Here is a 22,656-nt window from a genome sequence, read left to right on the forward strand (position 1 = left end):
TGTTGTTTATATCTTCTTCCTTTGAGTTTCATTTTTCTCCTTTGCTGTGTTTTGCTTACATTGTTTTGCTGGATGGTTCAAATGCTTTTCCTCTCCACTTTCTCATTTTCTTTCTCTCTCTTTTTTTACCCGTCTGAAATTTATCTGAGTGAGTTCCAGCTCTGTTATTACCATTTTTCAGATTTTCTCTCTCATGTCTTGCCTGAAATTTGTTTGCAACCTAATTTCTGATGGAACGCTAAGATGATACATGAAATATACGGGCAAGTTTACAGATTTCATGCAGCTGCAGCTGGATCTCTACTACTAAAAGCACTCCAATTATCACATATTGTCTCATTACTACTACAAACTTTAATTAATTAAACGGGATTTTAAGTGTTTTACTAATATAATTATGCACAGTTCTATTTTTTTTCAGTTTTTCGACAGTTCTGAGCAGTGCGTTTTTATTCAGACTCCTTGGTTTTAAAATTAACACTGCACAACATCTGTTTAATAAAAATGCTGGATAAAGATTAAATTAATAACCCAGTTAAAGTTAAAGTTAGCTGGGCAAGAATAACAATTTTTAGCAAATGCTTTCAATCCACTTTGACTGAGATATGAGGCAAAAAATTCACTCCAGATCCAAAAAGGCTGGCTGCAAGTTTTTATTCCTGCATCATAGACCAACAGAGTACATTCAAATACAGATGTCTTAGTAAAATAGTAAAATCCAAGCCAGTTTTATTTATAAAGCGCTTTAAAACTGTTTCAGCTGCCGCTCCTTCAGACTAGCGGCAGCTGAAACAAAGTGCTTCAAGCTGCAAACATACATTCTAAAGAGCAAATTCATATTGAAAACATCATTTGGAAACAAAAAAATCAATTGTAAACAAAACAAATGAATTCAGTGTGCTCCGAAATGCCATTTAGTAAACAGCTGTCCATCTAAGGCAGCAGCAGCAGGAAGCATTAAATTACAGCTTTGATTCCTCATCCCCGCTGCACTGCATGTCCCTTCATCCTCTCCTTTATTCCTCCACACTCTTACATTCCTCCTGGTTTCATGCTCAATGTTGTGGCTCCTCACAAAATAAAAACCCTCTTTGAGCTGGGAAAAACACGGATGTGCATTATTATTTCAGCAGCATGCCGCTCTGCTTTTAAATGCTAGGCGCTGCTGGTACAACGCTGAGCCGGGATTTTCTCTGTTTGCAGGCTGGAGAAAGAAGAGCAGCTGTGCTTTCTAGTCTGGTGAAGTATCTCGGTCCTGAGGCTGCATCGTGCATTCACTATGAGGAGAAAGTAAGTACTTCACTGGTCAACGTTGTTTGGTATAAACCCGACGCTTTTGCTCTGAAATCAAACACTGATGCATAAAAAAGATACATTTGACGTCTTATTTGGTACATTTCAGTTCCTCAGGTGTCCATGATAACTCTGCATGGCAGGATTTAAGGAAACAAGGAAGCTACATCCTTCTTTGCTTCTGCTACATTTGCTTTTTTGCACTATAATCCTCTATAATTGGAATATATATACATCTGTGTTTAATTGTCCTGACTCTCAATGTGCTGAGAAAAATGCAGCATGATGATAAAATAAATGTCTGATCAGCTACATTTGTTCAAAGAAATCTAAAAATATGCATTTGGATGCCACCTTCATGCACCTCTGTGTTATTTTAGTTTCTAATAACCCCAGTAACTAGGTTATCTTCAGTTTTTATGAAAATGTATTCATCAAGAATATATATATATATATATATATCTGACGCCTTGAAATTGGCCTCTGTCTCTTTAAGAACCGTTTCCGACACTCCTTTCATGTCGTCATCTCAACAATGCTTCTCCATGCCGTCCATTGATGCAGTTTACAACCGTTTTCTTGGAGCGTTGCTGTTTGATAAGCTCAGTAGTTCCACCAGGTGTTTGCTGCTGCTGCTAGTCTGGAGGAGCGGAGTGGGGAGATGAAGCTGCAAGGAGGAGCTTTAGGGAAATAGGGGGGGTGCTTTTGGTTGCTACGGGAGATTCAAGGATTTCTCAAACATGCTAGATAGTGTCAAAGTAACAAAAGTGTTTGAGGGAATAATAATACAACATAGTAAAATTCTCAAAAAAGTCAATTTTGCGTAATGTCCATAAACTTGCATGGATTTTATAATGAATTCACTTATTTTTATTTTTTTCCATGGATCATATGTAAAATTTGAAAGAAAATGCAGCTCCGGAAGCGTGAATTTGCAAAGCAGCCACTGCAGGAATGCCGTTTATCCTCCTTTGCGTTGATATACTGCACTGCTTAATAACTGTGGCCACGAATGGCTTGGAGCACAATCCCTTCTTAAATCCCGGAGACAAGATTCCTCCACATTTCATTTCTCTGAGACGCTTCTAAGTGAGGTGGCGGCACGTAAAACCAGCCTCAACTACCAGCTGTAATTTACATGTAAAATCCCACTCCCATCCAACAGGGTTATAAACCACTTTATTGATTTTATACACTATTATTAAAAAAGGAATGCAGATGTGCTCTGAATTTCAATAGCTGCTGTAAACTCAGAGGAACTCTGGGTTTAAATGCATCAAAAAGCAGGAAGTCACTAACTTTAACTATCCTGAAGGCAGGAGATGCTCTTTACATTTATGCATCAAATATAATGTCAACTTTGAGTAAAAATTCAATAAACCTGTTTGAGATACAAACGTGATGCCACTGTATTCTTTTAAGATTGAAAAAACTTTCTTGCCACCCTTCTTCTGTCTTTCTGGTTTTCTTGACATGAGCATTAATATTTAACTCTCTATCTGAGGCCCTTAGATTCGGAGAAGAGGTCCGACAGTGGAATATTTTCTGGAACATCTGCTTCTGTGAAAATTGGCAGCTGTCGGATGTTTTCCGTCTCCGTGGATAAAACTTTCTCGCTGAAGAGTGAAGGATTTCAGATCGCATGTTTTATGATTTCGCACGTCTTAATTTTCCCGTCTGGCAAACAACACGTGAAATTTGATTGCAATATTTTCCAAGTTTCATAACTGTGAAATGTATCTTTCAAGGTCGAACAAGATTTGAAAAACATATATATTTTATTTGACCTTTATTTATACAGGTTGTCTCATTGAGATCCTGGACCTGTTTTGACAAAACAAACATATTTCAAACTTTCTCGCTTGTTTCTTTCCCTTTTACTTCGACCTTCTAATACAGAGGAACTCTGGCTACTTTAACATCATGTCTCCTACTTCACCCATGAATCTGCTGCAGAACCTGAAAGCTCCTTTTATTGACCAACTCCTCCATCCTGGGTGTAGGAGCACCTGCAGGATATCATCTGAGGCTACACACATAACTATCATTGCACCTAATAAATAAGCAAACGCAGCCGCATCTCCAACATGCATGAGCCGCACAAACCGAACCCGCTCAAATATGATGCAGGAAAATGATGCAGATGACACAGAAACAGCAGATCTGATCCACACGACGCCCGATGCGCCCCGCACAATGAGACACACACACACATGCACACTTATGCAAATTACATGAAATAATAAAGGCAGAAAAACAAAGCCTACCCATGAGATCCATGGGAGGAAGAGGACAGAGGTTCCCAGGTTCAGGTGGTTTATCTGAAACTTCCAGAGGAGGAAGAGATGAAGTGACGACGTTTTCTTAATTTCTACTTTTTTTGATAAACATTTTGACTGGATTTAGCTGTTAACTCTCTCAGCTTAGCGTGACGCTGGAGAAGTGCGCGGCAGGTGCCACGGTCAGTCAGCGGAGAAGCTATGGGGTGTCCCGTCAGCTCTTCAGTTACCAAACGGAGAAAAAACAACCTTGTAAAAGGTTCAGCTGGGGTTCAGTCAACCCCCCTTACAAGTCTGCTTATTCATTTTTAGCTAGCTTCACTGCATCGTCACCTTTAGCTTACAGAAAGAGCGCCACGCCGCCAAATAAAATAAACTGACCAATAACATTCAGGTTTAGGACGGGCATGTTTTATATCTGCTGTTATCTGCACAACCTTCTTTTAATTTTGCAGTTTTTCTCCTCTTATAATCTGTTTTTATCCACATTTTTCTTCCTTTACATTCCCCAGTTAAACATTTTTTAATAACTGTACAGTATTATTTCTGTTGTGTTAAAACTTCGCCCTAAATGTTATATCTTTTACCTTTGAGTGAATATGAATTATTCCACTTACTTCTGACTGTATTCTGGTAAATCAGGGTTTTTTTCTATGTCCCTTTTCATTGGTCGTGTCTTTTTTCCCATCTCACTCACTTTAAATCCTACTTTCTACTTTTCCTTACTTGTATCTTTTTTTATTTTTTATTTTTTGTTGTTGTTTTTTTTTACAAAAAGGAAACATTTACTTTTCTATTCCATAAATTTAATCAGGAATCTCCAAAGAGGGATTCAGAAGGTGCATTAATCTGATTTAAAATGGTTCCCTTTAAATCCATGGAGGGCAGAAAGGAAAGAATATGAAACCAGCAACACAAGCTACTTGACTGGAGAGAAAAATACCTGCTGGGAATATCAGTTTTGCCCTAATCATGTTGTGTCACACACAAACAGAACAGCTATTTAGCGGCATTACATGATGCATAGCACACATTGATTAAATGTGAAGCAGTACATTAATCATGCCCGATGTATGATTCCTGCTTTCCCTCCGCCGTGCCATCGAAAGCCGGTGGAAAAGCGCCTTGAGCAAACCCAAGGCAGCAACATTAAGGGAGATATCATGATTTTACTTCTGACAAAGAGACTCAGGGGGGACATCACTTTTAAGAACAATTACTTTGAGTAAAGCCAGAATAATGAATGAAGGCTGCTTAAGCGGCGGAAAGATTTCCCTCGATTTTCTTTATGGCCGCTAAAATGTTATCAGATTTCTTCCCCACCTTCTTTTAATTACTGTTATCCGAACGTCCGCGACGATAAACGCACAGACAAGAGCGCCTTCGAGTTCAAAAGATCATTTTAATTTCTTCGCCGCGTCTCGCCGGGCTCTGAGCCGTTACGTTCCTCCGCTTTCCCATTAAGCGGGAAAATTGCAGGTATATGTTAGGGAGTCAACTTGGACCCATCAAATATTCAGCAGGTGCAGCGGTTCTCCACCCGGGTTCACCGTTCGCCGCAGATCAGCTCTTCTACTCCACACACATGCTTTAGAAAGCCTTAAAAACGTCACTGCGGTTTTATACATTCCTCATCTCTCTCTTCCTCTTGCTGGCTGAACGCATGTTGCACATACCGGCTCTACATGGCCAATAAAAATGTCAATTCATGTAACTTAACGACGGCACAAAGCGATAGCTTTTAAGCTATGCAGCAAAAACACTTTAAAAGCATCTAATTCTGTGCCTTCAACACTGACAGTTTAATTTGTCCTATAATCACTCAGAGCAGTTAAGCTGCGGCTCACAATTGTAGAAATTGCCGCAGTTTACAAAGCCATGCTGTGTTACAGAAGAACTCTTCATCACATGCGATTTTTTACTCAATGGGGTTCGGCAAAGTATTTAAGTGCCTGGAAATGTTCAAGTTTTTAAATGTTTTTCTTTATTTTACGTGATAAACCAACAAAACATTGTGAATAATTGTGAACTACAATTCTTTAAAAGTCTGAAAAGTGATTGAGACTCCTCAATAAAACCCACATGATTTTCTGATTGGTAAACAAGATCCACTTGTGTGTGTTTAATCTCTAAACCCAGCTGTTCTGTAAATGTCTCAGGTGGTCAAGGAGAACTTTAAAGCAGGCTGAGGCCATAAAACAATATCTACATGCTTTGAACATCAACAAACATGGTGAGAAAGGTGATAAAATCGTCCAAAAATGTAAAAAGATCAAGATCCAAGAATAATTTCGCAGCAAATAACTGTTTAATTTTTGTCATTTCTACTAATTCAAACAAAATGCATGTTCTTTTCACAGAAAACGAGACCTAGAATGTGAAATATTGCGTTCTCCTGCCCTCAGTTTAATATAGACATCAATTAAAGACCTGCCACATCATCCTGCAGCAGCGCCGCCTGTCTCCCCGGCTCCCTCTGACTCTTTATCACAGCGTTTCAAACCGTTGTCAGTTTCAGGCCCATCTTTCTCCCCAGCGCTCATTTCTTCTGTCTTAGATTTCTCATCCCTCAGCTCTGTAATTTTGTCTGCCTTTCCAGCCTTCTCTCACATTTTTTTTTCTGTTTTCATTTCATGCTTTGCTCCCATGCAGTCTGAAAGCGAGAAAAAGTACCACTTATATGTAGCCAACCAGAAGTTTACATAAGTAACAAATGCATTGTGACACATTTCCATTTTTTTCTCTATCTGAAGTTAAACTTTTCTTGTTTTATGTCAGTCAGAACTACCAAAATTATTTCTATTTGCTAAATTGTCTTCAAAATCAGAAGTTTAATCAACATAAATTCAATCAAGCCTCCTGATGCTTAAAATAGAAGCCACTTATGAACATATCAGGAAGAAAAGATGAAGAAATATGCATATTTACATACATCTTCAACATAAAAGAAAGAAAAAAGGCATTAAATTAAATTGAGAGAGGGCTAAATTTGCCAAGAGCTGATAAGGAAGCTATATAAAACAAGCTTATATATCTTGCTGAAAATTTACTTTTGAGTTAGTTTGTTTCATTTCAAGTTTAATAAGACATTTGCTCTTGAAACTAGACCAAATTACTTTGAAGAATTTGTGTTTTTGCAGCGACGAAGTTCCTGTTTAACAGTTTAACTAGTTTATACAAACCATAATGGCTCAGATTTCAGTCTTGTCTTGGCTAAATGAGAAATATCCTTCCAAATTCAGGCTTTTGTAAACATTTAGACTTTCCTGCGAGCAAAACTAAAGTATGTTTGAACAATTGGGCAACTTTAACTTATTATTTATGTCTTGTGTCGCCGTTAATTATCTGTGTTGCCAGAAGAACGCTAGTAGATTTGTCTAAACTCTCTAAAGTCTTTGTAAAAAAACAAAACAAAAAAAAGCTCTCATAATCCTGCCAAACGAGGATGTCTTGGGGGGTGGGAGGACATCCTCCATTAAATCCGAATTTTAAGTAGTATATGCTAGTTTTTCAGGAGTTACTGTCATTTTACCTTCTTTTTTTTCTGCTGCACCATTAAAATCTGAGTTATATCTTTAGCCCCGTTTTGTTTTGAAGGACTGGGCTAAGGAGGAGTTCAGCGGCGGCTGCCCCGTCAGTGTCATGGCACCCGGTCTGCTAACGTTTTACCATCCGAGCCTGAGGAAGCCCTGTGGCAGGTAATCACCCCGCTGATGACAAACACAATCACACCTCTGCTTCTCCAGCTCCTCCAAATGTCTCGTCTTCTTCTGCACTCTCACTCGGACAAACCATGGAGAAGAAGAAGAAAATCCTAAATCTTCCGAGTAATTTTTTGGAGTTTATTATTTAATGAGATTCGCTCGTTGGCTGCTGACAGGTTGAGAGATAGTCAGTGTATTTCCTGGTTGTTTATTCTATTCTTACACCACAGAAACCATTTTAATGCCTCCACAACTCAAATGAAGAGCTCCTGGAATTATAGCGTGCTTGTCCAGATCAAAAAAAAAATAAAAGAGGTCATCAGAAGATTTATTCCTTGAAGAAAATGTCCCATAATCCATTTCTAATGGCCTGTTCAAGGATGCACAGGACTGAGTAAACGAGAGCGACTGGAAGGTAAGGGGGTTCGGGTAATGCATTTCTATAACGACATCCAGTCTGCGGGGAGCAGGAGACACTCGTTGCGTAACGTGACTGAAACAGCAGCGAGGGGATGGCGGCCCCTCATTGGCATTCTGTCCCTGCGTGACAAATGAATCCCCAGAGACGTGCTGCGACCTTGACCGCGTCCAGCACCAGGATGATACCTCATTTAATTGCTGGAGAAATGACGATATTAGCCTGTAGATGTGCGGTTTGATTTGAGGTCCTTTGTATCTCATTAGGGGCTACATTACGCTTTCTGTAATAAGCCTAATAGACTCGGACGGTTTGTCGGGCTCCTCGGCTCTGAGATGTTTACAGAGAATGAAAGCACCTGTGGGATCCTATAGTAATTCTCCTAATCCTTGATTCGCAGTGACCCTGAGTTTAGACCTGCAGTAATGATGTTTCTGTTTTTTTAAAAGATAAATCTACATTCACCAAGGTTTAGATTCACTTCACTGCTTCTTAGAAAATACCGTCTACTTAGCAACACAGAACAACTGGATCAAACATTTAGTTTTATACTTACTAACCCTGAACAGGAATCATATATGGAGAACCAATATTTAGCTTTTTTTTTTGTTTGGTTTGTATTTCGTTCTAGTTTGTGTGAAGCACTTTGAACTGCCTTGTTGCTGAAAATGTGCCACTTAAATAAAAATACCTTTACCTTCTTCAAGTTTAGCAACACTATCCTAAATATTAAGGTATATTTGGTGTTAAAATAGGAAGTATTAATGTTTTTTCAGGCCGGTTCCAAGTAATTTTAGTTATTTGTTAGGGAACTGAACATTTTTTAATTCTGCTTCCAAAAAAATATGGGGAATCACAGTTAATTGATGATTTAATAATTGAAGTGAATACTCTTTTATATAAATGCCAGTTGGTTTGGATCTCTCAGGATAAATCACATTCAAAATCTTTTCTTCTGCATGTTTTTCTTTGAGTTAAAAATTTGTTTGATAAAATCAAGTGCAGCCTGTATTTGGAAATGAATTATTATCTTGGATATGACATTTATAACACATTTTAGACATTGCACCCATTATTTTTACATGCATTTGTCCATATCATGATATTTCATCTGTTTAAACTTCCCAGAGCCTCTTACAGAACATTTCCAGTTATCTCTGCTTTAATATCAAAACACCATCTGCAGACTAAGATATTGTACCTGAGCTTAGAAATAAATGTCTTCACAGTATTCTTCCTTTACGAGGTTACAGCACTATGCTTCGAATACCAAGAACAAGAGCTCCACCGGGCTCCAAAATATGGGCAGGCCTTTACAGTGCATCAAAAATGTAAGAGTTGAGGTCTCCCAAGTGAACTGCAAGCAAAATGAAACGCACTGAGCCAAGAGCTAAACAAAACTTAAACATGGAACGGGCAACAGCTGCTAAATGTTGCACAAATCTTTTACAGCTTCTGGAATGACAATTATTCAGTTTCTTGTACAATTTTCATGAAACACTTTCAGCACATTCTCTTCATGCCAACACGTTTGCTCCAAAACAAATGTAAAAGCAATTAAACGGAGTAACGGTAATGATTTGTTTTCAGGCTTGTGGGGAAGCAAAAATGGTGAAACGGCTTGTAAGGAAGTTCAATACAGAGGAATTTACTAAGGCAACATTTTACCAAGTCAGTGGAAATGTCCACATTTAATCATGAATTTACAGAATTAAATTATCTGAAAAAGCAACAATCATAGAAAATCCCACTGCTGGTTTTTGACCTTAACTCTAAGCGAACTTGGATTATGCCACTGGAGAGTAACGCGAAGCACACCTGTTTTGAAGTGGCCTAGTCAAATTCTGGGCTTATCTGAAATATATTTTTCCACAACACTGTGCTTACAACACAGATATGAAAGGCAATATAAACCAAATGATTAGCACATCATCATTTAGTCCAAAAGTCAAACATTTTCTCTTTAGCACTGAAGGAATTGTACTTAAGAAGGACACTAATTAACCTGGTATTGTGAATTAAGTAGTGTCCAGTTTATCTGCACAATTTAGCATTCTGGGCTCTAGTGAACAAACCTAATTACATCCTTTTGGTCAGACAACTTCCTTAACTTTACAGCAAAAAGCAAGAGTTAAAAACTGCAGTTTTATTTAAAGGGATCCAATGCTGGCCTAAATATGCAGTAATTTTTCTATTATTCAAAAAATTGCTGCTTGTGATGCATCAAAACTCATAATTACTTCAGAAATGTATCTTTTTTGCTTATATTTTTCACCTATGGAGGTCGCCATTTTTAAACATGCTGGGTTGATGACAAGTTTTGATCCATTCTGTACTGGAATGTACAGAGTAAACACAGGAAGGCTAACTTCACCTGACTTTGTGTATTATATTGTGTTTGACTGGTGTATTTTTAGACAATGCCACACTGTGTCACTGTTGGCTGTAATAAAAAAACAAAATAAAAAAAAAACAGTGAGGTGAATCTGGTTGCTTCCAACACAAAAAGAAGAAGAGTGCAGTCTGACAGAACATCGGAGCCGAACAACTTCCAAAGAACAAAGATCTGTGCCCTCAACATTTCTCTCCAGAAGACTCAAACAAGTCATTTCTATGAGAAAACTGACAAAGCCTCTAACAAGTGATCGTTCCCTTAATGAGCTAAAAACAAATGAAGTGCCAACAGTTTCTATCTACAAAGCACCTAAACCCCGCTGCCGTTGGAGCGAAAAATCCTGGGAGAAACATCAGACAGACCGCAGTGGAAGCTCTTTAAATGGAGCTCTGTGCCGCCCCAATGAAGACCGGACCGGACACAGGGCTATAGAAATACTTAATGGATCACACAGCTGGACCAGAGCACAACGCAACTTCCGAAGGACCTACATTTTTTTATCTCAACATTTCTCTCCAGAAGACGTTGAGTCATTTGTACGAGCAAATCTGACAAAGGCTCCAACAGGTGATCGTTACCTTAGTGGCTAAATCCCACTGCCACCAGAGCGCTGGACGATCTTTGAGTGCTAATGGATCTGTACACCAGTAGTACCAGCAGCACTACTGCCTCCTCAACAAAGACCGGACCAGACATGGAGCTACAGAAGGACTTACCGACCAGAGGTACGCGTCATTCATTGTTTCGTTTATGAAGCTGAAGGCAGCAGCAGCAGCAAACACCAGCTCCTTTGGCCAACTCTGTCCACTTCCTCAGTTTGGTCCTCCTCATCTTCATAACCTCTTGTGATTCCTACATTTCCGTTGATTTCAATGCACTCCGGTTCATTTTGAAAAGGCTTAATGACTTTACTCATGCTGTTTTGGCTGGACGCCATTAGTTCAGTTGGACCATTAAGCATCATTTACCCACAATTCATTGCAGCATGAACAACATGGCGATGTTCGTGTGACAATATTTTATTACAATTTATAATTAAGCAGCCTACAGTATTATTACTGTATTGTTCTTTCATTTAAAATAAATAACTCTCAAAGTCTGTTGCTGCAACTAATCACATATTCAGACTAAATACAGAATGAATGAATTTATTTTTCACAGCTGTGTGATGGACGATGTATATAATTTTGTCCTTGGGGGATGTCAGGTAACCTGTGGAAGACTTTAACAAGCAGCACACTTGCAAACAAAGCTTCTTAACATTTCCCCCAAAGTTCAAGGTGTTCTGTTGATGAAGTCCCTTGTTGGGCCTATTAGGAAGTAAAAATGCTTAGAAAAACATCCTCACTGCAACTTACTGACCATTTGTTTACATGGCTACTCTCCGTTTTTATTCATCTTGATCCCGTTTTGTACTCCTGTAGCTTTTCTCTTACATCCAGCTGCACCGCCGCAGACGAGATGGCAAAGCTGTTTGCAGCAGAGACCGCAAACTCCCTGCTCAGAAAATATAAATTAATCATAGCCAGGCGTTGTGGGGGTGGCTTTCGGACTACAGGTTAGTTTTGTGGTCTGGTGTCGGTCTGCACTCATGAGAATTAATTTGTCCCTTACCTTACCTCTTTCCTTTAAATAATAAATCAAATGAGTGTCCTCTTTTTTTATTCTGGCTACAGAGACGATGCATAAGCAAGAATAGAAGGCATCCCCTTGAGTATTTGCAGCAGAAAAATTCAGATTATACACAAACACACATTGCACAGCTGCTGCAGAGTTAGCTGCAACAGTTGCTCACGTGGGAAGCTAACTTGTGCTCTGACTTAGACCAATCAGGTGTGGAGAGAGCCGGATTGGCTCCGACAGCTAGTTTTGGGAAAGGAGGTAAAATACACTACAGAATGCATGCAAATGATCTGCATATGATGAAAACAGTCATCTGTGAGAAAACCAACAGAGGCGCGGCTGCCAGCACGCTGATGGAGGCAGCATGTTCCTGCCGCAGGGCATGTGAACCACTCACCATCAGGAGGATAGATTTTCCTATTCACCGTTTGCTGTGTTTTCACAGGTGGAAGAAAATATTTGCACTGCGGTTATTAAGTCATCACCACTACATTTCGACTCGGGCGCTTTCTGCTAAGCACTTTAACAGGCTCTGACTGACTGGAGCCGACCTCAAAGGGAAATCAGTCGAGGCAAAACCATCATAATAAGAATTGATTTCAGCAACAAAAACATGGAAACACTTTGATTATATACCATCGGAGCAGAAAGTTCTGCGGAGTTCCAGACAGTCTACAGCTTTATACATTTTCACTTTATTAACTCCAAGTCATGCACAGAAAAGGGAAACTTCTCACCATTTTGCTTTATTATCAACACACACTGACATGAAGGACCTCGAAGGTCCTGCAGTTCTTTAATTTCTTCCTGCTGCCACGAGAACATGTCCTTATTCTTTTAGTATAACGACAGACTTGATTTTACTTGTGCTTTTAGTTATAGGAACAAAGAACTTCATCATGAATCATAATGATGCATAAAGATGGTAATCAAAAAAGATTTGAGGAAGGACAAAGGCTTCTGCATGTGTACTACTAACTAACCTAAACACAAGTGAAAGGGAAATGAATGAATAGAGATTTTTATTAAAAAAGACATTCATCACCATTCAAAAGTGTTCATTGCCTTCGAAATGTAGATTTTGTCTTTAAAACCTCACACTTCAATATATTCATTAGGATTTTATGTAATAATAGACACAAAGCAGTGGACTATTGTAAATAGACAAGGATACGTGGGTGGTAATATGTATTTTTCATCATAATTAAGAAACTGTTACCTTCAGTCGCTATAAAAATTCAGTATATACCAAACATAACTTAAAAAAAATTTGAGTTTGCGATTTGACATCTTGAAATTGGTCTCTGTCTCTTTAAGAAGCTTCTGCTCTTTCCGAGACTCAGTACACCATCACAACACGTCTCTATTATGCTGTTTACAATCATTTTTATTAGCTTTGGGCTGAGAAGTTGTTCCTATGATGAGCTCAGGAGACATGCAGGTCCACCAGGTGTCTGCTAATTGCTGCTGCCGCTAGTCTGGAGGGGCTGAGTGGGAAATGCAAAAATGTGGTTTCGCGAAACATTCAAGTGATAATTGGTCATTCAGAAACATTTTCCAACCACATTTCTTCCTCGTAGATTATCTGTCAGTGTGTTGGTCAGTTCTTAACCCAGTTATACTAGTTTGACCATTTTCCTTAGATGTTTTCTCCGCTTTATGCCAATAATTTGAGCATCTTCTCCACGACCACAGGATGCCTTTCCTCATCACTTTTTATCACTGCTCATTGCATCAACTTGTTGCCAGCTGGAAGACGGTTGTTTAGACAGCATGAGTGTCTTCAGTCTGAACTTAAATGGAATAAAATAAACATTTTTTTTGTTTCTTTTGCTGAACTTACCTTGTCAGCAGTTTAAATGGAAAATTTGATTTTCTAAACTTACTACTTCCAACCTTTGTGCACTAAACATATATTAAAATAAGACAATGTCAGGTTTTTACTCCAAGTATCTGCTGTTGCTCGCATGAACCGGCTTTTTAACAGTAATTTATCTAACTTCTGGAGGAGTAAATCAACATTTCAAGTTGCTAATGGTCCAGCTGAACACAGTGGGTTCTGTCACCAACTAATTGGTTGCAAGTATGTATCATTTCAGCTATTTGGCACAACAACAATTTAAACCAGGAAAAGATGGTTCACAGATTTTACTCAAAGACAACAGAGGATGTGCTCTTGCAAAAATAAGATTATTACGTGCTGCTCACCCTTCTTTGTAAAACCCTGACTTGAAAAAAGTTCAGAACCTTTTTGCCCAGAGGGCAGAAGGAAGAAGACAGGATGTAAAGGTGGAGCATATCGTCCTATAGGTGGCACATTAATTAAAATGAAAAGAGATTTCTCTGCAGTAACAGAGCAGCAGAGGACATATGAAGTGGATAATAACTGATTTGGTGGGTTTTGCTTGTAGCATCTCCAGCTGGTAACATACATGGAAATATTTTCCAGACTCATGCACAGTTTGTGTGTGTTACATGCTGCTGTATGTTTCATACTGCATGTGATTGCATGGCAGAGGTGGACGGATCGATTTGAAACATCAATATCATCAATACCATGTCGGTATCGGTATTGGATCTAAACTAGTTTGGTAAAATTGATGCTTTTTCCTCTTAAATTACTTCATTTTTCTACTGTAATTTCTCAGGTCTTCCCTGAAAAGGTTTTGTTTTGCTCTTCAGTAGTATTTTTTTTAGAATGCCTAAAAATGTATTTTGCTTTTCTGTTGTAGTTATCATTTCACTCTGTTTGAATAATTTTGTAGGAGGCTATAACTTCTGTCCCTATCCTGTTTGATTAAAAAAAATCAGAAGACAAGCCACAAGAACACCCAAAGGTCAGAAATTTAATGCTATGTGAAACCTCAATAATAAAACATCATATTGTTGATACAGTATCTGTATCAACAATACTGGCTCTATATTTACTTTGTTGGATCAATACCAAAATGTGCAGCATCGCATACATGTCTGTTTCATGGTTATGCACTGACATCTTGCAAATCTTTAAGACCCTGTTTCACATTTTACTTTTCTCAAACGGATATTATTGGGAATTTATGCCACTAACTCAAAGTAGTGCATAATTGTGAAGTTGTTAGCAGCCTGTAGCAGTTTATCTTACACAACTCCTCCATATTTACCTCAATCCATCTATCTGACCAAGTTGCGGCCACCACCGTGCTTCACCATAGGAGAGTCACCTTCAGGGTGTTATACAGTATTAGTTTTCCTTGACATATTTTCTGGCACAAAGTCAAAACTTTCTATTTTGGTTTGTCTAATCTGACCAGAACAAACTGCTTAATGAATTTCTTCTTCTTCTTTCAACATTTGTCATTTTTTCTTTCTGAATAAAGGATGCTGTAAATTTGCTTCCTGTATGTTGTCAGCAGTGTGTTCATGTCTGCAGCTCTCGATCGACATGTAGGGCCACGTAGAAGGAGCAGCAGCATATTCTGCTTTCCTGCACTGAACAAGCTCATCCTAATGAGCTGAGCATGTTGAACACAAAACTAATAAAGAGCGAAGTTAGCGACCGTATCAGGCTGGAAATGTTCCAGTTGTTCCAGTTCTGTGTCACAACTGTTGAATGTTTCTGTCTGCTGTGTTTCTGAAAAGTAGGTTAATTTGAGATTCAGATCTGGCCTGAGGTGTAAATGTGTGTGTGTGATTTTCTGGAATTGACCTGCAAACGGCAGATGGTAATTAGTCTCAGCCTTTAAAAAAAAGCTGCATTAATTTGGCCTCTTCTCCACTGGTCTTATGAAGTCTTTCTCAAATTGTACTGATCCACATTTATTTGCCGTGACTTGAGGTCAAGTTGTGAAGTTAGCTTACCAAATGATTGTGGTTAAAAATAATTAAGTGGCTTAAAACCAGGTCACATCAACAGTTATTGTTTTTATTTTATTGAAAATGATGCATCTGCGAATAAATCCAGCTGATAGAAATGGGTAAAAGAATTCATATTTAATGGTGCCACAGAAAGTCGAACCTATTTTTCTTTTATTGTGCTTCTAAATTGCAAATAACCCTAAAACTATGCTAACAGCACATGTAGTGAAGAACAACTTTTATTTTTATTTGATATCTGGAATTTGTAAATAACTCAAAAGTCCCTCAACTTGCTCGCGATTTTGTCACATTTATAAAACATGAACACTTCTAATTAGTTAAGAAACTAATACTTTCATGTCAGGTTGGATATATTTAGATGTTATTGTTGTGCTTAGTGGGTGAAGTGTTTATCAGAATGAAAAAGTTTGAGAAACTGGATGATGGAATATTCTAACTAAAGCCACGAGCTTGAAAATATAATCACATTTACTAAAGTGATTATAATTTATTGAGATCTCTCTGTAACTGCGATTCTAAATGTGCTGATTTGAGTGTAAAAGCAAAGACAAAATGCTTTGTGACGATTTAAAGACGTTTCTGGTTTTGCAGGATCCACTGGGCCGGTACAGAGACCGCCACCCTGTGGTGCGGCTACATGAGCGGCGCCGTGCAGGCGGGGCAGCGGGCCGCGCTGGAGGTTCTGGCTGAAGTCAGCCATGTTGTCCTGACGGCGGAGGAGCAGGAATCTCTGATCCAGGGTCAAACTCTCCACCGTCCCCCAAAGCCGACCGCGCTGTCGGCGCTGCTCAAGAGGCTCAGCAGGAAGTCCGTGTTGATACCGGCGCTGACGATAGGCGCTGCTCTGCTGCTGGTCCGGAAACGAGACGTTCTGGTGAAGATCCAAACTTACGTAGGAGCTTTCTGAGCGATGAGGCGATACTGTAAGAACATCGTCGGGAGAAATGTCAGTTAAATTTGTTTGTGTTTGTGAAGTTAAGCTCCATGAAACGACTTAATGTTTCTAAAACTTCTCAAATCCAATCTGAAGAACAAAATAATGAATTTATTTTGAATTAATACTTCAAATGAACACATTATTGGCTAACAAACATCAACCGTTCAATATTTGCATATTCATATTTAATCCATTCTGGAACGTAGCTCCAAATTATTTAAATGTGGAGCATTTCTGAAACATTCGAAATAAAAAGCAGCTTCTGAAGCTAAGATAGCTAGCCACAATGGGATTGGCTGGTTGCGTTTGGAAACCAGCCAATCCGGTGGCACCGTTCACTTTCCTTGGTGCTGATTGGCTGGAAGATCGTAAATAAGGAAAACCATAGATATTAGTTTCTTCAGTAGAACCAAGATGGTTTTTGTTGTGTCTATTATATTCAGGTGTGTTTTGGAGTTTAAATGATTAAAATATGAAGTTATCAGCATTTTTAAGGGGGTTTAAAAGAGGCAGCTGCAAAATATGATTTAAAAAACCCACCGACTTTCTGTCACTTCTGAGTTTATTGACTTTTAATTAGTTTTATCACCTACTTGCTATTTTCATTTGTTTACTTGTTTCTCACCAGTTAATTCAGTAGTTGCTTTTATTAGACTGTTCATCTTTTCTCTAAAGCTGTTTTACCAGATTTGATTTGATTTTTGCTGTTCATTACCTCAGTGACTTTAAACCATCCACACACTAATTCAATAATAAGAAAATAATCAAAACGACTATAATTAAAACAGCTTAAAAGTCTAAGAAATACCAGAGGCTTATTAGGTTTTCAGAAGCTGAATGGAAAGAGATTTAATAGATTTTTTTAACTTCTTGTGCCTAACTTTAGTCTAATGTAGAAAAGGAGGTGAGGCAGATGAAATTAAAATTTTCTAGACTTCCCTGCAGAGGAATTGAAAAGGGATGGCACAGCAAATATGCTTTTAATTTAAAGTAAATATCTAAACATTTTTGTAATCTTTCAAATATAACATCCATCTTTATTAATACAAAATGAACAGTAAACGCTCATTTGAGCATAAACATTAGTCACATATTGCAGAACTAAGAATCTGTTTCCAATCTCTGAAGTCTGTTTCTTTAAATACAAAAAACAATCTATGCAAGCAGTACAACTGCATATCAGGGTAGCATTAATTCATAATATCACTCAAGTAAAAGAATAGTAAAGAATGCTATACATTTCCCCCAAAAAAGTTACTCAAGTAAATGTAACCAGTAGACAACAATAGAATAGACAGCAATATTAGTAGCTTATTTGATGTCATAATGACGCTTTTACTGCAAAGTTGCATTAAAAGTCAATTAAAAGTGTAAACTTTGCATTATTTAGTCAATAATTACACTTTTAATGCAAAGTTCTATAAAATTTTGAATAGAAAGTAAATTAGAAGAATCAACTTTTCATTAAAAGTGTCAATGAATGACACTTCATGACAACACTCATACATATTGGTGAGGACTCCTTCGTGTTTATGACTGGTGTTATGTCCCCACTTCAAATAAAGTGGTACCGTTTATTCTTGCTAAGAAGTTTAACTTGATCTATTGGCATGAACTAGTCTTCATTTAGCAAACATTTAGCATGCAGATCTGCACAGCTGCATGTCTGAGGTCTGGCGTTAGCATCTTAGCGCTCATGTTGCGTTTAAAAAGGACAGAGGGCACAGAAACAGGAAGTGCAGAAGTCGTTACTGTATCAAATTGAGACAGGAATAATGGAAAGTTTGCCTCTGAAGTAAAACTGCATCTGAACCATTTGAGGCACAGACTCACTTTCCACCTGTTTCTGTTTGAAAACCTTCTCCAATGTTCTCCTAAAGCTTGAAGACACCAACAGAATCACATCATCTGCAAAAAGTCGAGAGGTTTCCAAACTGGACACCTTTCTCTCTATGGTTAGACCTTGAGAAACTGTCCATGAAAACCACAAAGGCAGACCTGGTTTAATCGAAACTGCACACGAAAAAATCTGATTTGCTAACAATGATGCATCCAAACTGACCAAGGTTCCTGTTTTGGTCATAAAAGGACCTGAGAAATGTCTTCAGCCACTATGAGAAGGGAAACAAAAGGGAAACCTTTCCAGGAAGGCAATCTCCACTCTACTTAATGTAACGTCTGTATTTAAAATCAGTTTCTTTCAAGAGAAAGTTTCAGATATCCTCCAAAATCCTCACTTATCAAGGATAATCCCATAAACCAATCACTTCACCCTTAATTAGCTTAGAGGTGACCTTGTCTTGACACTTGAAGCTTATAATTCACTTTCATTGAGTCAACACAGACACACACTCACTGACATCCAATTACATTAAAATTCAAGGTTGATGTAGCCATTATGAATAATTAAAGCTAATTCAAAACCTCAACTTTGTGCTAAAACTGATCGACTCTGGTTGATTCCAGAGATTTAAAATAGGTTAATTACACATTTTATCATGACTTTGGTTATAAAATAACTTTGGGATGTCCTAATTCAACCCTGCATCCAATAAACCAGAACAAGATGAATGATTTGTTCCTGCCTTAAAATCCGAGTTACATGCTAATGAGGGGATTCAGCTTAGATAATTGATTCATGTAAAATTCACATTAAATTAGCTGTAAATTATTGTGTTTTTTAAACATTTCTGCACAATGTCTACTCAAAATAAAATAAAATGTTTGCAATGTTTTCGATTCTTTCATTATTTTCATGCAAAAATTGCAGAAATCCTTGAGATTATCTTCCTGCTGCTTGGTTTGAAACCACCTCAGACTGCTCGTGTTGAAACAGGTTTGCGGAGCGGCGACAGAGCCCAACACGGCCTCGCAGATTGCCATAAAAACTGCATGAGCGGCTTGGAGCGCAGCCACGGGCCCATTTGTGCGGCTTCAAAACACCAGCAGATATTTGAATGAGTGTAAGATGGATTAACTCGTCACGCAGTAATAACATCTCCGGCTAAGTGATTTAATCAATATTACTAGATTGCGCAGTCAATTGAAAGGATTTTTGTCAGCCCGTATGTCTCCTCTAGAGAGCAACTCAAAAGCTCACTAATCACCATGAATCCAGCAGCACCACGGATCGCTATTTGTCTGTTTTCGCAGGTTTGAGCTAAATTAAGAGCCTCTGCAAGCCATGCTGAAGGATGGGTATCATCTCAGAAGTTGTTTGCATGGTTTGAAGAAGTGAAATAATGGATACAAAATACACCGATTGCGTTTTTGACTTGACCCTGAAATAAACAGCTCACACTTTTCCCCTCGTCCCAACAGCATAATTAGAAACTTCAAGATAACAGCTGTGTGATTAAATGAGATTTTATCAGTCAAGTCAAAGCAGTTTTTATCAGCATGAAGAAATGTTCGGTATTATTTAGCTTTAAGAAGTACTAATGAGTGCAGAGACAGATACTTATTGAAATTTTAACCGTTTCTTATTGGCAGAGGCGGTCCTGACTTGTTTGGGGCCCTGGGCGAACCACCTTTATATGAAATTAGAACATTAAGCTGACATGACGTGAATTACAGTAAATTGTAATCAATATTAACATTTACTAAATTTCAATGCTTAAGGACTTTAGCACATAAGCAAACAAACATAAACAAAATAATCTGCAAACATTAAATAATTAACTTTAGAACAATACTTATCCTTAACACATTTCTTTGCAATAAAACACACAACATAGCTTCACAAACTTCTGCTAGTTTGGAGAAAACCAATCTGTCCCACAGTTCAACCTGCCTGCATGCCTTCAAGGCAAAACACTGGGAAAATCTGACCCACTTCTCCTGTCAGACACTGAGAAGGGCAAAATAACCCAGAGATCACAGAGCGAAACAGGCTCAGAGTCATAAAAACTTTCTCTAACATCCGTTTAGCTACATTTTCAGGGAACATTTCTGAGTGCTTGGTTGACCTTTGACCTGATTTGACAACCGCCACTGCTTATTGGGTAGTTTTATCATTTCATTTTGTGATAAACGTTTGAGAACATTTGTAATCTTGATGTGACCCTAAATGAAAAGTCTCGGCTGTTGGAAACATCCCCTCTCACCAGGTATTTTTCCCAAAATGCACTGCACTCCTGCTTTCAGCTACAAAGCTACAATTTTTGCAAAATGGTAAGAATTCACATTGAAAGGTAAAATTACAGCTTACCTGATGAATATGAGCTTTTCCTGAAAACCTGAAGGCCAATTTCAGCTTTAATCATGTGAAAAGTAGTAATGAAGCAGCTTTTAGACATATTCACCCAAAGATTAAGATTAGAAAAATGCTTCTAAATGGCTGTGTGCCACCTATATTCCATGTTTTATTTATTTCACAGTTAAAAGGAGAATAATGATAATGATTTTAATGCCACAGCCGATGGGCATGAAAACACACAAAAGGAATTTATTCATATCAAATCCTAGAGGAAGATGGTTTTGTTGATAAAATTGATGCTCTCTTTTTTAGGATAAAATGCACTAATGGATTTTTCATACACTTTCAAAGGCTTTATAGAAAAGAAGACCGTTTAGCATTTTATACAACCACATTTAGCTCCAGCAGGCAGCCTCCATGCGACTCCTTCAGATGGATGGATGGATAGATAGAAGGAGCATCTTCTTTAAGGAAGGTTGCTGTAATTACTGTGGCCTCTGTAAACAACAGTCAAAGCGCTTGTGTTAGTGTTTGCCCTCCGGCTCCAGCGCCGTCTTTAAAAATTCATCCTCTGCAGTGGAGGGTAATCAGTGTTTGTGACCATAAACAACTCTTTTAACAGATTACACATGCAGCCCATTTCGTAAAAGCTGCAGATTTTTCTTTTGTGCCATGTTTTTTTTTTTACTTTCATCTAGACATAACAGTCTTCTAAAACGAGTCTCTCTTTTGCAGTCCTTGCAAAACTGGATGAAGTATTGTTTTTAATTTGTGTCAGAGTTATGCCAGCGAAGCAATGCTGCAGCTCCAGCCGTTTTTAGATTGCATTTTGCATTGTTTTTATATTTCACGTAAGTTTTATTGTTATGCATACATCTAAACTGGTAATTATTTACACAAATCTGTGTAGCTTCTCCGTCACAGAAAAATTATGGATTTTTCTTTTACATTCTTTGTGATAAAAAATAATCTGAAAAGTGAAATGAAATAATACATAAACATGTTTTGTTAATGGAAGGTAGTTTTGGTTTTAAAATAAAAATAAAATAATATAAATAAAATAAAATACTTTTTAAAAACTGAAGAAAATTAGAAAATTCACATTAGTTTTATTTCTATTTTTCATTTAATCCACCTGTGGTCAGGAGGAGCGCTGCAGATGTCACGGTCGGACAGCAGCGCAGTGAGGTTGTCCCGTCAGACCGTCAGTTCCCGAAACCACACACCAAAAGAAATGTCATAAAAACTCACGTGGGATCAGTGTGTGACTGCACACAGAGAAAAAAGGGTTAAAAAACTGAAAGAATAGTATGATTTATTCTTTTTTGAGAGCACTTTATTCCTTATTTTGAATCGACAGCAGGCGGCTAATATGACAAATATGTTATTTTGTTCTTGACGCAAGAGAAAAATCTTCTGTAACTAAAATAGCATTGGTCTATATTTTTTTCTCAACAAAATCAGGTAAAGTATGACTTTAGATATGAATGCATTTAGCTAAGTACAGCTGGAGTTTGCCACCTACACGGCTTAATTTACACTTCTTACAGTATTTCTCTGCAGCTTTACATTCTTCCAGCTAAAAAGCTCTGTTGTGGCTTTATGCTGTCTTTTTTAGCATTAAACAGTCTCCACCACCCACTGCCCAGTGAACAGCAGTCTGACTTCATTGCTTTTTGGTCAACAGAGTCAAGGCTGAGTCATAAAAAGCGCCGTCATCTCCAACACCATTTTTAACAAATCCCATTTCAACCTGGGGGTCAAACTCAGTACAGCCAATGAGCAACAAGGTGCACAAAGCTGTTCAGCTGCCGGGCGTTCAGATGAATTCAGAGAGAAGCCCGTCTCTGGTATAAACAACACACGTTGCCTGAGCAGCCGCGGCTCCGTGGAGCAACACTAATACCTTCACCATCTGGTACCAAGGACGGCGACTCGTAGACAAAACATG

At 38.2% G+C, this 22,656-nt stretch overlaps 1 protein-coding gene across 1 annotated transcript in view; it reads left to right on the top strand.

Annotated features, from left to right (window-relative positions):
• The window catches only part of LOC106925474 (putative flavin-containing monoamine oxidase A), a 68,594-nt gene extending 49,353 nt beyond the window's left edge, over positions 1–19,241 (top strand). Inside the window, exons 10-12 of the mRNA XM_014999849.2 lie at positions 1,204–1,290; positions 7,170–7,270; positions 16,162–19,241. Coding sequence (XP_014855335.2) covers positions 1,204–1,290; positions 7,170–7,270; positions 16,162–16,477 — 504 coding nt within the window. The 3' untranslated portion in view covers positions 16,478–19,241. The remainder of the gene's footprint in view (positions 1–1,203; positions 1,291–7,169; positions 7,271–16,161) is intronic.
• Positions 19,242–22,656: the final 3,415 nt, after the last annotated feature.

This window comes from Poecilia mexicana, unplaced genomic scaffold, assembly GCF_051168715.1.
Source record: "Poecilia mexicana isolate PSO_F unplaced genomic scaffold, ASM5116871v1 scaffold_12, whole genome shotgun sequence".
NCBI classification, from domain to species: domain Eukaryota; kingdom Metazoa; phylum Chordata; class Actinopteri; order Cyprinodontiformes; family Poeciliidae; genus Poecilia; species Poecilia mexicana.